The following is an 18,184-nucleotide window of genomic DNA, read 5'->3' on the forward strand; positions in this document are numbered from 1 at the left end:
AATAATTTCTATTAACATATTATATTATTGTCAATACTTTTGTTAAAGAATGATTTTCTTGTACAAATGATCTGAATCCAATTTTGATATGTATGTATACTATTATTGAATTGATGTAAATAAAATATTTATACATATATCTACTTAGATATCATATTTTATATATTAACTCATAATCAAAGAAAATAATTGGTTTTTTGTCTATCTATTGTATAAATAACTATAAATAATAAAATTTGTTTCAAAAATATTATATATATATATATATATATATTAAAAATTATTTATTATGTATTTATAAATAAATATATGCATTATTTTACATATTTTAATATATATTATTTTTACTATTAATATGTATTATTTATAAATAACTAATGCTAATAATTAAATTTTTTTATACATATAATATGATAAAAATATTTTATATATAAAAAATTAACTACTACATTAATTATTATTTTAAATATTTTAATATATATTTAATATGATAATATAAAGGTGAAAACTCAGGTGAAGTCGACTTCACGTGAAATTGATATCTGAGAGTCGTTAAATGAAAATTTAGTCAAATCAATTAAATTATCTAACGGCTCTCAAACATCAACTTCACGTAAAATCGCCTGTAACTTAGTTTTCACCTGATATAAATTAACTGTTTATATTATTATATACCGGTAAAATAGTTATTATGTATTTATGTGGAAACGTACTTCAAAATTAGATTTAAATTATTTAATATTTAATTTTTAAAGCCGCATTCTCATCTCCGAAAGTAGATCCATCTTCTTTTCTTCGTCTCTGCTTCTCACTGCTCGCTTTCACTTACTTCTCTGACTCACTGAGTCAATTAACTCGTTCTTCACCCCCAAATCGAGATTCCCTGAAACCCTAAAATTCCAATTCCCACCGCATGTCACTACTTTACTTCCCAATTCCTTCCTCCTTCGTCTTCTGATTCACTTCAATCGATTCGATTTTGCGGATCCATGGAGGAATCTCCATCTCCCAAACCAGAGTTCGAATCCACAACCACAACTCTAACATGCCGCGATTCCGAACTCAGCAACAACAACAGCTGCAGCAATAGCAGCTTCTGCAGCAGCGAGGTCATGCTTCCAAAGAAGAACACTAACAACAACAACAACAACAACGATAGAGGTGAGGTTGTGAACGGTTACATTGTGTACTCGCGAAGGAAGACGAAGGATCTCCATGAAGAAGACGAAGAGCAAGAGAAGAAGGTAAGTTCCGAGGGCAGAAATGGAATTGTAAAGGTGGAGGAGGAAAGTAGTGAGGTGGTGGTGATTCAGAACGACGTCGTTTTGGGAAGGTTGAAGAGGAATAGGAAGCCAACGTGGAAAACGGTGGTGGATGAGTGTGAAGTTGGAGAAGAAGAGAAAGCGGTGGTTTTCAAGACGAAGTCGTCGGAGAAGGTTGTTGTCGTTAACAGAAGGCCCGTCACCGTTAAAGAGCTCTTCGACACTGGTTTGCTCGATGGAGTTCCCGTTTTTTACATGGGTTGCAAGAAGGTTAGCCTTCATTTTTCGGTCTCAATTTTATAGAGATTAATTTTGATTATGCGTTAACGATTTTTTATATTGACATGCAATTAAATTGGTTGATGACTCTCTTACTACCATTTCAAAATTCTCTAAGTGTGCTTAATTAAACGATAATAGAGTACAAAATAAACTCTCTTTTATATTGTATGAAGTTGAATGATCAAAATCGTAATAGTTTAGTCAAATAGGTGAAATTATCGGGCAGGTGAAATTATCGGGCAGTTTTTAATTATTAATTTCATACGAAGTTTGTTATATTATGTATTCTCTATATAAAGAGAGTTGGTAGTTTGATTTGAATTATAATTATTTACTTCTTAGAAATTCTATAATTATCAATTGTAATTATTTTTTGTGTTTATTGTTTAATGTAAAAATAATTAATAAAAATAGGGATTGACGAGATTAAAATAATAGTGATACTGAGACTGGGAGAAGTTAGGTCAACGGATTTACGTGGAATGAATCTTTTGCGAAATTTATCCGCCTAGAAATAATGTAATAGTAAGAGTTGTTTGAGATTAAGCATGAATTATGAGTTTGAGTTCGAGAATGGTCTCTCCCTTTTCAGAGAGAGGAAGCTTTGTGCATCTATTTTCACCAAGTGTGAGGAGCATGCATGCAAATGAGTCACTCATTTTCTTTTCTTAACTTGTTTAGTTGATATGTCTCGGATTGGAGTTCAAGGTTTGTAAACGGAGGAATGAACGTGGGAGAGTTTGTTTATTATTCAGTGAGTTGACCCAGCTAAAATTAGAATACTCGTGGTATAGATATTTTAGGAAAAGAAATTCATAAATGTGTAACAGATAGATATAAATTTCGGTACATGCCTCCTAAGGCATGCTTTTTCTCTCTTTTGTTTGGAAGTAACCGACTGTTACATGAATTTCGCATGTTTTCGTTTTTTATTCTTTTATTTTTTATAGGTCTAAAGAAAAGGGTGTTTTTTCTAGGTTATTATTAGACATTAATATATTGAGAACTGATATCTTTTCTGTACTTTTTATATGAAAATAATAGTCTGACATGACACGACCCGTTCGGCCTTTCGTCCTTTTATTTGAAAACCTGCTACTTTATATCTCTATATGTGCTTCGTTGATACTTGATACCCATTATTAATATCAGAAAAATATTTTTCTGGTTATTTTGGTTTGAGTATTATATAGAGAAAAAAACTTTGAACTTTTTTTTTCAATTCCATTTAACAACAAAAAAATATCTTGTTCCATCGAGGGAAGTGGGTTACAAAGAACAGATGACATTATTACATACTCTTTTGACCACCTCATTCCGAGACTTTTAAATTATGAACCTACTTAAATGACCCTATTGTTGAATCATGGATTCATGGTTACTTATGCTTTGATATCGATCTCATATTCAATGAAAGGTTTAATCTTTCACCCACCGCGATTATTTTTTCATGTAATTAATTTTCGTTTATATGTAGTTGTTTAAGAAACTCTCTTTAACCGAAAATCGAAGAATCTTATTTAAGCTTTTTTTTTTTCCAAAAATATATTATTATACTTGGTGATAAAGATTACCTAAAAGGTGACTAATATACTAACACATACGTATATAATATTGTAAACGCTGTTAAATTTCGACATTAAAATCTTACCCGTTACGAGTTTATAAACAGGCTTGCCTCATTTTCCTTTCTTTTTCCTCCTTGCTGCTGGCGCCTAGTCTATTGGATTATTTGATGTGTAGCTCTCGTAGTTTTACCCTGAGTTATATGGTTCAATTGATGATTACAGGATTCAACTTCCGGATTACGGGGTGTAATTCAAGATGGGGGAATATTGTGCTCATGCTGTATTTGCAATGGACGCAGGGTGAGTTATCAGTTGATTTTGAATAATGGGTAATCAATGGTTTCTTAGTGTTGAGACTTCCCTTTCATTTGTGTTTACTTGTTCCTTTTGTCTGTGTAGATTATTCCTCCATCCCAATTCGAGATTCATGCTTGCAATACATACAAGAGAGCAGCACAATATATTTGCCTTGAGAATGGGAAGAGCTTGCTTGACCTTTTGAGAGCATGCAGAGCAGTTCCCCTGCATGCTTTGGAGGTGGCAGTTCAAAATTTTCTTTGTTCCCCACCTGAAGAAAAATACTTTACCTGCAAAAGTTGCAGAGGTTAGTGCTTTGCTTTGCTGTTAACCGTTTGTTGTTATTTTTATTGTTAAGGTTTGCCTCACTGATCATAGGCTCTTAAGATGAGCAAATCTATAGGACCAACCCATTTACCCCCAAAAATTAACTTATATGAGCTCTAGAAATATTGGCCTGACTAGCACTGTTTAAATTGTTCAACTTGGTTACACCCTTTTTTTCCCCATCCGTCCTTATAAAACAAGAAATATTAACTAGAAGAGGATGATATTTAAGGTGTGGAGGAAAAATATCCTTGCTGCTTATTCGAAAACAAAAAAATGTTTGCCACAAAGACTAGGACAAACCAGGACAAACAAACAAAAAAGAGACACACAAACTACAATACTTCATAGAAGCCAATCTCTCTTCTGTAAGAAAGGTACTCCTCTAAAAGGATTATGCTTCTTACACCAAGTACGAGAAAATTTGGTTTATTATGTTTTGTATTGAACTCTTTAAGTTTGCCCTAATTATTATGTTTTAATATTATTTTGGTTTAAATTTTTGTCGTTTGTTATGTAATGTATTAGAATTTAAAAAATTTGGAGTGCAATTTGCTTATTATATTTAAGATGTAATAGGGTTTAGGATTTTAGGCTTGGAAGAAAAGAATAATAATTTTGGCCTGCTTGAGCCGAAAAGGGGGCCTGTTTAATTGTTTGGGTAAAATTTACTGATAACATTATCGAGTTATGTTCTATTTATTCTTGATGGTATATTATTTTATCGCTGTTGTTGTTATTATAGGGTGTTTCCCTTCTTCAAGTGTGGAAAGAGTGGGGCTATTATGCCAATCTTGTGTGGAGGAAAGGAAATCTGAAAAAAATTCTATTAAAAGAGTTGACAAAAGAGTCAGGTATTCAAAATGAAATCGATGTTCTATAGTTATTTGCTTGCAAACACTCCCACAATCTATGTTGATAAGTGTGATAATGACACAGTCCTAAATGTTCACACCACATTCAAGGTGAAATGAAATGCTTCTGGTTCCTTTTTCCACTTCTTACTCAATCTTTTCTTTCATCGTTGTATTACTGTTACACAACATTTCAGGTCTCCTAAACCAGTATTGTTTCCCAGTCCATCAAGCACTTCTGAACTCTGTAATTCCTCACAAACTAAGAGACGCTGGAAGAAAAGAGAAAAGTTGGTATCATAATATTTCTTTTATCTTAAATATGATGCAAATTTTGTAAAGTTTCTGCACAACAATTTTGCCTTAACCAAAATCTGTGGTTATTAAGCATGATGGGTTTCACAAAAATAACTTTCTCCTGTCTAATTTTTAGGTTGTATGTTTTGCTTTCTTGTTACGGTTTGTGTTTTCTTTTGGCTTACATTATTTTAATTGCATCATTAAGGTCATCAAAACGGGATGCCAGCTCAGCTTTTTCCAAGGGTGCTTCAGATCCTATTCTATTCCACAAGAGTTTGTGGAAGAGGAAAACAAAGTTTGTATATATGGATTTATTTCTTAAAATCATTGATCTTGTTGACATTCTTGTAAGTTCAAATGTTTACAATAGAGTCTCATTTCCCCTCTTTATTGTAATATTTTGTTATTACCAGGTCATATAAACTGACAGTAAAATTAAACACTGCTCCAGCTACTTCAACTTCGATGTTTCCAGTTACTTCAACTTCGACGTGTTTATCTTCAGAAAATAAGAGCCAGTGGAAGATCGCCAAAAAGTTAGCTCCCTCTCATCCCTAGATTTTTGTGCGTTATATATGGCTGTAGTGTTTTTTTTTTTATTATTTCTTTTATATATTTTCGTGATGATAGTAATTCTATGTTTATCCAATATATTCTTCTCAAGGTATCAGCGACTGCATAAATTAATTTTTGAAGAAAATGGATTGCCTGATGGAGCCAAAGTAGCTTATTATGCACGTGGACAGGTTGTTTTTATGTGAGTTTCATGTTCAAGTTATTTATGTCTAATCCTATCTTAACTGTTATGTTCTTGTCAATAGAAATTGCTTGTAGGCATCAAAAGGGGCTCTGGAATTGTGTGTGGATGCTGTAACACGCTGGTATTGCAGCTTATCTTTTTCTTGTATGTGGGCACTGCTCACTGCTCAATGCTGAGGAATCCCTAAGTTGCAAGAATAATAGGTCCAATTTTAAAATGTTGTGCAGGTCAGCCCCTCACAATTTGAGGTACATGCAGGTTGGGCTTCTCGAAGGAAACCGTGAGTAATATTCAGAAGCTATTTGAATTGCTTGCTTTCTTGTACAGTTGTACTTGTACCTATGGTTTTCTATGTGGGTGGAATATTTTTGGCAGTTATGCATACATCTACACTTCAGATGGGATGTCTCTCCATGAGTTAGCAATGTTTATACTAAAAGAACGGAAATACACTGCAAAGTATAATGATGATCTATGCGTTGTCTGTTGGGATGGGGGAAACCTGCTGCTCTGTGATGGATGCCCAAGGTCGTTTCACAAAGGTCAGATGCAAAATTTATGAAAAAGAAACAAATGAAATGCTTGCTTATTTATTGTGTTTCTTCTTTTTTTAATGTGTTTCTCTCCTTTGCCAATTTCTACTACATTTTATTATCTTGATGCCTTATCTGAAGTTCTTCGCATATGATGAAATTGCAGCAGTGTCATAAACAAACAAAATTTTTTTCCTCACTTCTTTTTACTATAATTGTCTGTTCATTTACTAAATTGGAAGAGGCTGTTGAGAAGAATATTTGCTTTGTTTAATAAATTAGAAGATAATTATCTTCGAACTGAACTATAATGTTGCATTGGTAATGTACAGAATGTGCATCAGTATCAAGTGTTCCTCGTGGTAATTGGTATTGTCAAATTTGCCAAAACATGTTCCAAAGAGAAAGTTTTGTTGCGGACAATGTCCATGCTGTGGCAGCAGAAAGGGTTGAAGGAGTTGGTCCCATTGAACAGATTGCCAGATGCATTCGGATAGTAAAAGATACCGATGCTGAGATGGGTGGATGTGTTTTGTGCGGGTAATATTATACATCTTATTGATTAGAAGTTTAGAACTATGAAGCCGAAGGGCTTCACTTCTTACAACAAATTTCTTGACATCAGCATTGTTGTCATGTTTGTAACTTCTCTATTCAAGTTAATTAATCATAAACTATTCACCCAAGTTGTATATTATAAAGGGGAAATTTTGTGTTTGTAGAGGTTCTGACTTCAGCAGATCAGGATTTGGTCCACGCACAATAATATTCTGTGATCAGGTATGTGGTTTTGTCTTTTTTGTTTTGTATTCTTTGATATTGCATTGAAGCGCCCCCCCCCCCCCCCCCCCCCCCCCCGCGGTAGGATGTACAAGCATGTTCCCTTGTTTGAAGATGGCTCAATGATTATTAATTTTGGGTCATGATTGATGCAAATATCTAACTCTAGGGATTGATTTGGTTCTGCTTAATTTTCTTGTTTGTTGTAGTGTGAAAAGGAATACCATGTTGGTTGTTTGAGGGATCATAAGATGGCATTTTTAAAGGTATTCAATATTTTGCATTATATTTATTTGCAAATTTAAGCTCACTCTTGTTCTTCAGAAATAACATTTATGTCGCAAATGGCAGGAGTTGCCAGAAGGGATTTGGATTTGCTGCGATGATTGCACAAGGATACATTCTATTTTGGAGAACATCCTGGTTAGGGGGGCTGAGAGACTTCCGGAATCTCTCTTGGATGTAATAAAGGTGAAGCAAGAGGAAATACTTTTAGGACTACCTAATGAGATTGATGTAAGATGGAGACTTCTTAATGGAAAAATTGCTAGCTCTGAAACTAGGCCATTCCTTTTGCAGGCTGTGTCAATGTTTCACGTAAGTCATTGTCCGTCTGACTTGTTTCCATCTTCTTTCTTATTTGCCTCGAGTGCATGAAAGCGATGATCATATTTTGTTTTTCCAAGTTCCAACAAATGGCAAGCTGCTGCTTTTTTGTATTTTTTTAACACTTGTTCATACTATGCCTTTCTGATAATTGAAGGCGCGTTTTTAGATAAATTAAATTTTACGGTAGTTTCAAAATATATTTATCTTCAGCATTGACATATATATTGGTAACATTTATGATTTTATGTAATTTGTTTGGTGCCAACATTTCTGACATGAGTGGATAAGCTTCTGACAGTTGTAATGGCCTTTTTGCTTGTTGGCTTCAAATGTATATCAGTATATGCCATTCTGCATGTTTTTTTTACTGACTTTTATATTCTGTTTGTGTGTGTGTATTTGCATGTGTAACATGTTACTTGGGTGTGTATTTGTGTAATGAATTTTAAAACACTTGTGATTTGGTTCTTCTCTCTCCCCTTTGCCCTTTGAATTTGCCAATTGCATAAGATCAATAATAGTTTAATACAAATTATTGGACCACGGTACTTAGAGATCACTTGCATGTTTCAGGAATGTTTTGATGCTATTATTGATCCAGTTAGTGGAAGTGACCTTATTCCTGCCATGGTTTATGGGTAAGGAATTCCTTATAGAAAGAACATTTGTTCTGCTTTCCATTTTTCTCTTCAACTTCTTTGTTCTCTGTCTCATCTAACATCCCCGCCCCTCCCTCCTCCTCCTCCTCCTCCTCCTCCTCCTCCTCTCTTTTGCTTACAGAAGGAGTGTACAGACTCAGGATTTTGGAGGATTTTATTGTGCATTATTAATGGTCAAGTAAGAACTGGTTTTCTCTGTTTATTATTTCACGCTTGCTCAACGGTGCTGTTTACATTTCTCTAATGTCCTTGAAGTTCATGTGTGGTATCTGCGGCTATGCTTCGAGTTTTTGGGAGAGATGTTGCAGAGCTCCCTTTAGTTGCAACGTGTTATAAGAACCGTGGAAAGGTAACTTGAATGGTTTCACAAAATGGAAGCTCGTTTTGAATGTGTTCAGCAATGATAGTCTTATTGCTATTATGCTGATTTGAGTAGTGGGATTAACTAGAAAAAACTGGTGGTGGTTGTGATATGATAACATTGGTTTGTCCTAAATAGGGTTATTTCCAAACGCTGTTCTCTTGCATTGAGAGGCTGCTGGCTTTCTTGAATGTGAAGAACTTTGTTCTACCAGCTGCTGAGGAAGCAATATCTATATGGACCGATAAATTCGGGTTTAGCCTGATGAAACCTGAGCAGGTATATACACACACACACACACACATATTTCATTGTATAATTTATGAGCTAGATCAATACCTTGCCACTTGGTTTTTGTGGCTAATAATTTAACTTAAATGGAAAAACATGATTTCAGCTTTACCCTTATGAATTATGATGCAGCTTAGCAATTATAGGAAGACCTTCGGTCAGATGATGGCATTCAAAGGGACAATTATGCTCGAAAAACCGGTTCCATCGTGTCGGATCGTCAATACCCGATCCTGAAAGGTCTCAATACAACATAAGTCATTCATGAAAGAAGGGGAAACCCCCTAACTTTTGTGTTTACTATTACTCATTCTGCTGGTTCTGTACATGTATTTTAAGCCATTTTTGAACATTTGTTTAAACATTTATATTGTCGTTATCGTGTTTTACGTTTTAGCTAAGCTACTCTATTAGTCTTGAGAATAGTGCTTTTACCAAGTTCCTGATGCTATGCAGAATAGTACAGCATGTCTTAGATTTTTAGATAAGCGTTTTAGTTAGTATAGCATTCTAATGCATCATTAAAAAGCATGAATAAACAAAAATTGGCAAAGCATCAAACCCACCTTAAGAGGGAATAAATTTCAGTGGTTTTACCCCACAAATTTTAAGTTCCCACAACAACAAAATCGAGGAAATTGAAAAAAGGTGTACAGGGGAAGATGAAAAATTGAAGAGATGGCACGTGAGTTTCAACTGATCAGAATCAGATCTGGAATTGCCACTGGGAATGAAATTCAAGCGGCACAACATGAAGAGCTTGTGCTTTTTTGTTTGTTGCATGCGCTTGCTGCTGCCGTCAACCACGGTGCTGTTTTTCGAAGGTGCCAAACGATGTGTTGTTGACGCTTACAATTCTCTTTTTAGTACCCCTCTCTACATCATCACCGGTAGACTCAAATATATACAAACTTGAAGTTTTTAACTTATGCCTCCCCTTTTGATGATTGATGGTCCTTAATATCTTGAATTAAGCATGAAATGCTCAAGCCAGATGAACCACCTTCTTCTAAAGACTTTCTTGCAATCTTTCCAAGTTGTATTGCCCTATCTCTTCTCTTTCTCCCTTCTTCACCTCCCTCCATACACATCTCTACAGCTTCCATAACCCTATTTTTCGTCACCAAAATCCCACATTTTTTTTCATCACCAAACCTTACCGGAACCTCAACTCCTATTCTAACTCCAACCTTCAAAATTTCCACAACAAACTTCTCATTCAAGAATTGTTCAGCAAATAAAGGCCAAGTTATCAATGGTATCCCAAACGAAACACCTTCAATTGTTGAATTCCAACCACAATGAGTTAAGAAGCCTCCAATTGAAGGGTGTGATAGTATCATAATTTGTGGTGCCCAACCCTTAATCAAAAGTCCTCTCCCTTTGACCCTTCTTTCAAAACCCTCATCCTCTAACCATTTTTCTAGCTCTAATGATGAACTTTCATCAGCATTTTTTACCACCCAAATGAATGGCCTATTTGATGCTTCTAAACCTAACCCTATTTCTATCAATTGTGATGTTACAAGCCTACACAAGCTACCAAGGCATACATAGATGACTGACCTTGGCTCCATCAATGTTAGCCATTCCAAGCATTGGCTTTCTTCAATGGAAGGTTTGTTCCCTCTCTCAAACATGTCCAAACTTGCCTTGTTGATCAAGGAAACTGGTCCCATGCACCAAACCCTCTTGTTCATCACTCTTTGGTACTCCTCAATACAACCCTTTTCCAATTCCTCAAAACTATTCATCACAATACCATGGGAAGACATCTCCGCCTCGCGCATTTTGTCCCTATAATCATCCAAATCCGGAAGCGCAACAAAAGCTCCTGGAAGCTGTGCCCTTGATATCTCAATATTCTGATGAATATGAGGAAGCCCCGGTATCACAAATCGCTCCAAGTCACTAGAGACTAAAGCATGTGAGTTGTGGAGCTTGATATTGTAGGAGCTTAGCAATGAGAAACATGACATGCCATGGAACACAAGCCTTGGAATCTTGAACCTTGTGGCGGTGATAGAAGTCCAAGATAGGCACTTATCGGAGATAATGCAACTTGGTGCATGATCATGAGTTTGAAGGTAGTGTTCCAAAGGTTCTTGAAGCATGTCAAGTGCATTGTAGAATCTCCTAAGAAGGTTTCTTGATGGCAAGGTATCTAGATTCTCACAGGCAAATGGTAGACCAACTTGTTGGCATTGGAATGGGATTATCAAGGGATAGATTTGGAGGCCTTGTTCAAATCTTGCTCTAAAAATTGTGTCCTCAAATCTTGAGGCATTCATTGCTGTGGTAACTAAGGTTACAATCACACCTTTTTGCTTTGCCAAGATCTTTGCTATGTCAATCATGGGAATCATGTGACCTTGTGCAAAGAGTGGAACCAACACAAAGTGCAAGGCCATGGCCAAAGGCAAAAGTGTTAGGTGTGACTAGGTTGGGTTTTTGGCGTATGCTATGGTATGCCATGGTATTTAAATATAAACCATATTGTTGGGCTTAGTCATGTCTCACACCAAGGATTGACCTTGACTTTCAAATTTGAATAATTCAAATATGTGATATCACTCGTATTAATTAGTGTTTTCACATGTATACATTTAATTCAATTGTGGTGTCCTTTTTCTTTATACCCCCCTATAATAACAATTTTTCATTTGTAATTAAAATCATGAAATGCCATGGTAATATTATTATGCATATATATCAGACTAAATTCTTCAAGAATAGGGTATACGTGCTTCATGGAGCGTTTTATAGATTATAACAAATGAGAGTCAAACTCAAATCATAACAATGTATGAGATGAAGACGTTTATAAGTAAAATGGATCAACTCCTTAATTAGCGTTTTTCATAAGAGTTAAGTCACCATATGATATGGTGCCATATTAACCATTATTTTATAGCTCTTTTACCGTAATTTTTAATCCAACAAATTAAAAATTAGTTTATCGTTAATCTAAATCTCATAGTGGAATCCGCGTTGATTTGGTCACAAGTTGCGTGACAAACGAGCAAATGTACATTTCTCTTTCTCAATTCTCATGTGATATGCAGCGCCCACTATTATTTATGAAAAAGTATAGGGTATGAAAATATTATTTATCAGTTTATTATTAATAATAATTAATTATTATATTTTAAACATATAATTAAAGAGATATATTTAAAAATTATATTTATAAAGACATTTTTATTAAATATAATTATAAAAAAAATATTTTTATTAGATATATCTATAAAGATATTTTTATTAAATACAGTTATAAATAAGAATTGGTAAAAGTTGGTAGAATAGCGGGAGATAATGATTTTTGTAAATAATGTGAATAATGAATTTTAGAATTGATTTAATAAAGTAAAAAAATACTCTGCTTTTAAATTATCTCATAAATTTTAATATTAAGATAACTATCTGCATACCTACTAAATTGAACATCCAGTCATTATTAACTATGCATAAATAAATCGAATAAAAAAAATCATCTAATTAAAAATAATAAACAAAATTATCTACATATTAAATTAAATATCTGACATATTTATTATTTATATTATTTAATATTTTTATTATCTATTTATATTTTTCTTTTATAAGTCACTAGTTACTATCACCTAATTATCACCATAATATTTATTTTATTATTATATTTCTTTATGTAGTAGTTGCCATTGTTTCCTGTTTTGTTTGTGACTTTTGAACTTATCTAGATCTTAAATTATTGATATGTATCTTCTTCATGAAGCAGATAACATTGTACTATTAATAATAATAATAATATATTATTATTATTATTATTATTATTATTATTATTATTATTATTATTATTATTATTATTATTATTATTATTGTTAGTAAAATATTTGGTCGGAAAAAGAATATTAAAGATAGACTTGAAGAAGTTGCTTATCAAAAGCAAAATTACGGAGTACTTTTAAGAATATGTAAAAATGCCTAGAAATTTCATGCCTAATACGCAAAAATATTATTAATTTTATTAGATGATGACAAATATCATTTACACGAAAGTATCGAATTTCAAATTAAGTTGACTATATAGGTGTCTGTTTTTTAGGAGATAACATGTCACACAGACTTTACCTTCCTTTTTCCTTTTCTAAAAGCTTTATGAAAGATGAAAAGTGTCACATGATTACACCAACTATACTTATCAAAATAGTGCGCTATACAAAATTTTAAAAAATTATATATGAAAGTGCTTATTTAATTAAGCTATTGTCCAGAGAATCAACCCCCTGTTTACGTTTGCATGTAAAATTGAAGTTATCTTTATCAATATTTACTTTCACGTCAAAAAAGTAAAAGCTACCAACTCTTTATTTGACTTTGAGAATATGAACACAGGTACAATATTATACTAAGAGAAATTAATTAAATTTCTTTCTTATTAATATAATATATTAAAAAGTAGTTAAACACTTTAAAATTTTCATCAAAACTACGTATATTATTTGTTCATCATTAGTGTTACAAGTGTGAGGAGTGTTGAAGTTAGTCCCACATAAAAAAAACAATGAAGAGTAACGAATTTATAAGATGAGAGATTCATTAACTTAACGCCTTAAAGTTTTAAGTTGAATGTGGTGTCTTTTCATCTTATATTCTCTCACTTAATTCCTCCCCAAGATCTTTTCGATGATCGAGGACTCTCCACACTTGAGCCAACAAGTGATAAGCTAAGTCATCTTCCTTGAAACTTGAAAGGAGTGTTTGTTGGAAAATAGTAAGTAGTATTCATTCGTATATATGCATAGGAGATATATATATAGATTAATTAGATGACTTTAGTTGTTGTAACTCTCCTTCCTAGTAAGCTTCGGAACAATTATATTGACCATGAAACCAGCTTATTATGAATCAAGATATTTTGTCATTGTTAATATAATTATAAATAACATATAATCCATATGACGCCAAATATGAACTGAAATAACAAAAAATTCAAAATATATTCTACAAATTAAAATTAAACAAATAAAGTCACAAAAAACAATTTTAAAAGGTGGACTATAATAGACAATTTGATCAATTCTCTAGAAGTTTCATTACATAGAGATGAGATGATAAGACATTATGACTAATTCTTCAATCTTCATATATACATTAATACGTCATTATCAATAATGTAGATACTTGTGACATTAATGACGGTTACATGTGCCTTCAACGAATCATTTGTGTATCTTACGTCAATGTCTCACAATCATAAATATAATAGGCTGTTTTTTTTTTAAAATAAAATAAGATAAAATAAGACATTCGATATAAAAAATAAAAAATTAGAAATATAAAATTTTGTATTTTGTATTCTGATTGTTAATAAATTAGAACAAATTATAAAAATTTAATTTATTTTTTATTTAAAAAATTTGAGACAAAAAATATAATAATAAAAAATATAATTATGAAAAATTAACAAGAATAATAAAAAAAATAAAAAATAAATTGTATTTTTTGTTAGTGTCTTTGTGTCCTTCTTATCAGGATCGACACAAAATACACTAGTTCAGTGTCTCTGAACATATTGTCTTTGCCCATATATCTTCTTTCAAACACAATTTTTTATCTTTATATTTTTGTCTCAGTGTCTTGTCTCTATAAGAAACACAACCTAATATTAACTAATTGTCATAAATTTGACATAAATGACAAAAAAATTTAAATATTTTAAAAAAATATTCATTCAATTAGGTGTTTTTTATTGTTATAAAATTTTGGTACTAAACAATTTACACATATTTATTAAAATTTACAGAGAAAATTTGTGTCCTTTGTTTTTTTTTTTCATAAAAAATTTGTGTGTCCTATGAAGACCTAGTAAAAAAATAAGGTAATGAATATAAATATTTTTTTTTTCACTCGAACTCAAGATTAAAGAATTTTTAGGGGAAAAAAAACCTATAATACTACTCCATATGTATATAGGATATATAGGATAATGCAATCTTTATGAGAAACACAACCACAATATACATATGCATTCCTCTCTATTTTCAATAAGATTTCAACCTTAATTTGTTTAGAAAGGTACATAAACTGAGTACCAAATACTTTATTAGTATTAGAGTTTCAAACTTGAAAAGAAAAGAAAAGGAAACACAAATAAACAAGGAAAAAATAACATTCAATGCTTCCAATGCAACATCACTTGATGGTATCTTCATAAGGTTTTAATTAATTAATTAATTAAAACCTTTGACACATGATTGAGGATGTCTTCAATTAGAAGAGACAAGTTGTTGTAAGAAGATCCACCTTCTTCAATTGCATTCTTTGCCAAATCAGCATACTCCTTAACCCTTTCTCTTCTCTTCTCTTTCTCTTCACCTTCTCCCATCACATTCTCAATAGCATCCACAACCTTTTTCCTTGTAACTTGAACACCATCACCAAATTTATCTTCATCACCAAAATGCACAGCATTTTCAACACCAATCCTCACCCCAATCTCAATAACTTGCACCACAAGCTTCTCATTGTAGAATTGATCAGCAAACAAAGGAAATGTGATCAAAGGAACACCACTAGAAATCCCTTCTAATGTTGAGTTCCAACCACAATGTGTCAAAAATGCACCTATTGAACTATGTGACAATATCAAGATTTGTGGGGCCCAACCCTTAATCAAAATCCCTCTCTCTTTGACCCTTTCTTCAAACCCATTTTCACTTAGCCATTTCTCCATCTCATCCTTCCTATATGCTCCTCTTAACACCCAAATGAAGGGCCTTTTTGTCATTTCCAATCCTAAACCAATCTCAATCAATTGCTTTGGTGAAACCCTATTAAGGCTACCTAAACAAGCATAAATCACAGACCCTTTTGGCCATGAATCAAGAAACTTCACATATTTGTTCTCAATTTCATTACTAAACTCCTTGTTTCCTCTTTGAGCCTTATCCAAATCATCCTTATTTGTCAATGAAACAGGACCAAGGCACCAAACTTTAGTACAACCTATGACCCTTTGATAATCTCTCACATATTCTAATTCCAATTCTTCAAAACTATTCACTACAACCCCATAAGCTCCTTTTTCACTTTCCCTAATTTTCTCTCTTACCTTAATCAAATTTTGGTTTGTGCCAGGGTTGAACAATGTTGGAAGCTGTGATTTTCTCATCTCAATCCTATGTGGCAATCCAGGAACAACAATAACTTGATCATCATCATCATCAGAAAATTTGTCACATACCTTAGAAGCATACAAATTGTGGTTGCACAAGAGATTGAAGCAATTAGTCCCATCAAATATTATTCTAGGGACATTAAACTTTGTTGCAATTTCAGCTACACATGGAATATTCTTGTCATAGATTATGCAACTTGGAAAAGGGTCAAGACTTTTTTCAATAAGATCTTCAATTGGCATTTGCATTAAACTCAATGCTAAGAAGAAATTCTCCTTAAGATCCATTGAAGGTAATGTGTCTAAGCTTTCACAACCTTGAGGGATTCCAGCTTCAGAATTTGGAAATTTCACAACAAGTATTTGGATTTTTGAAGAATTTTGATGAACCTCTCTATCCAAGCTAGCTTTGAATTGAAGTGCATTGAGGGGTGTGGTTACTATGGTTACCTTAACATTGCGCCTAGCCAATAATTTGGCCATGTCCACCATTGGTAAAATGTGACCCGGTGCCATTAAAGGGATGAATACAAAGTGAAGGTTATTGTTGTTGTTGCATACTTGTGGTGTTGATGAAACCATTGTTGCAATTTTCTGTGACAATAGCAAAAGATTGAAGAGAGTTTATTTACTTGGTTAGATAAGTTTAATAAGCAAATTAAAGTAGCAAATTTTGTATGAAAGAGGATGCTTAATTTTGTGCATATATTCAGTTATTAATTAAAAAAATTATAATTCAAATTAATTTTAATACAACAACTTAAAATTATAATTTCAATCTTATCACGTGCATGGTACGAATTATTATACTTATATATCGTAAATTCTGCATCTAATAGTAAATACTATTATCATCTTTTTGAATATTTAGAGGTATTTTTGTTGTTAGTATAGATTAATGGTATTTTTAACAACAACTAAATTACACTTTTTATAATTAGTCTCTTGAAATATGTATTTTTTTAAATAAAAATTTTTAAATTATATATATATATATATATATATATATATAAATTAATTATTGTATTTGGAATTAGATCATCTAAAAAAAGTTGAGAAATTGACAACCTTTTGAATTTATAATTTTCTTTTTTGAAAATATCAGCTAGTGAAAAAGTAAAAAAAAAATTGATAATGATAAATTTTGTAATTATTAGTGAAAACATACAACAAAAATGTAAGAACACATCACACAAATCAAACAATTTTCTTAACCTTTCATGCTTAAAGGGGATTAATTTCTTTGCTTCATCATAAGGGGGCTTGGATAATTAGTAAACAAATAAAAAATAAAAAAATTGAAATCAATAAAATCACCTTAGTTATATCCTTACACTAAAGTTTCACTATAAAAATGATTGAAATTCTTCTAATTTTATTCAACAAGCTAATAAGGAGGCATAGAAGAATGGACAGGAAAATTTCCAATGAAGAGAAAATCATGAAATTTTTTGTTCTGTTAGAAACTCCCAAACAGTAAAGAAAAATAAACCTGAAATTTAGAACTGTCATACTTACATGGTGATCTTACTCTTACTTGAATGATGGATTATATAACTCTTTGGCTCTCTCTAATCAATTTTCCCAATTGCTTTCAATCTGTACTCATAGTAGTATTTGGGATATATTCATAAATTAAATTGTAACATTTTTTTTTCAAATGATAAATCAAACTGTTTTATACCAACTAATATGATGTTAATTAAAATGGTCTGTTTTATAATAATTAATTGTATTGAATTCGAGTCTTATAGATTAAATTTTAAAAAAAATAAGGAAAAATATTAAATGAACAAATTATTTTTAAAATTTAATTTAACTAAATATTTTTTTTATACATTTCCTCCTTCTTCTCCAATTGATTTTTATTATGTCAATAAATTATTAGATTAACGTAGTTAAATTTAATTATCAAATTAATTTAATCATGTAACATCATTGAAAAAGAAAACTTTAATATGAATATACAATGAATTCGTTCACCTAAAAAAATGCAATGAATTCATCATTTCTTCTTATCTTTCCTTTTATGAGAATATCTAGGAGAATTTAAGTTAAGGAAATAAAGCAGATTTTTGTTTCCTTTGAAAACAATGCTTTTAATTGCATTATTATTTAAGAGGTAAAATCGATAGAAAAATC

General features: G+C 32.0%; 3 protein-coding genes across 3 annotated transcripts; 1 reads left to right on the top strand and 2 right to left on the bottom strand.

Moving 5' to 3' along the window:
• Window positions 1-714: 714 nt before the first annotated feature.
• LOC112759570 (uncharacterized) lies at window positions 715-9,371 on the top strand. Its single transcript, XM_025808056.3, has 20 exons — window positions 715-1,532; window positions 3,335-3,412; window positions 3,512-3,716; window positions 4,482-4,590; window positions 4,788-4,880; window positions 5,096-5,185; window positions 5,304-5,426; window positions 5,555-5,636; window positions 5,712-5,771; window positions 5,878-5,930; window positions 6,026-6,192; window positions 6,516-6,723; window positions 6,906-6,963; window positions 7,173-7,229; window positions 7,315-7,560; window positions 8,146-8,210; window positions 8,353-8,409; window positions 8,487-8,580; window positions 8,731-8,871; window positions 9,016-9,371. Exons 1-20 carry the CDS (start codon window positions 990-992, stop codon window positions 9,118-9,120), a joined length of 2,634 nt encoding a protein of 877 aa, XP_025663841.1. The 5' UTR covers window positions 715-989; the 3' UTR covers window positions 9,121-9,371.
• Window positions 9,372-9,428: 57 nt separating this feature from the next.
• Window positions 9,429-11,294, bottom strand: LOC112759586 (UDP-glycosyltransferase 73D1-like). Its single transcript, XM_025808057.3, has one exon. The coding sequence runs from the start codon at window positions 11,292-11,294 to the stop codon at window positions 9,810-9,812; it is 1,485 nt and encodes a 494-aa protein (XP_025663842.1). The 3' UTR covers window positions 9,429-9,809.
• Window positions 11,295-15,091: 3,797 nt separating this feature from the next.
• On the bottom strand, window positions 15,092-16,516 carry LOC112720596 (UDP-glycosyltransferase 73C4-like). Its single transcript, XM_025771588.3, has one exon. The coding sequence runs from the start codon at window positions 16,328-16,330 to the stop codon at window positions 15,092-15,094; it is 1,239 nt and encodes a 412-aa protein (XP_025627373.2). The 5' UTR covers window positions 16,331-16,516.
• Window positions 16,517-18,184: the final 1,668 nt, after the last annotated feature.

Source organism: Arachis hypogaea, chromosome 2, assembly GCF_003086295.3.
Source record: "Arachis hypogaea cultivar Tifrunner chromosome 2, arahy.Tifrunner.gnm2.J5K5, whole genome shotgun sequence".
NCBI classification, from domain to species: Eukaryota; Viridiplantae; Streptophyta; class Magnoliopsida; order Fabales; family Fabaceae; genus Arachis; species Arachis hypogaea.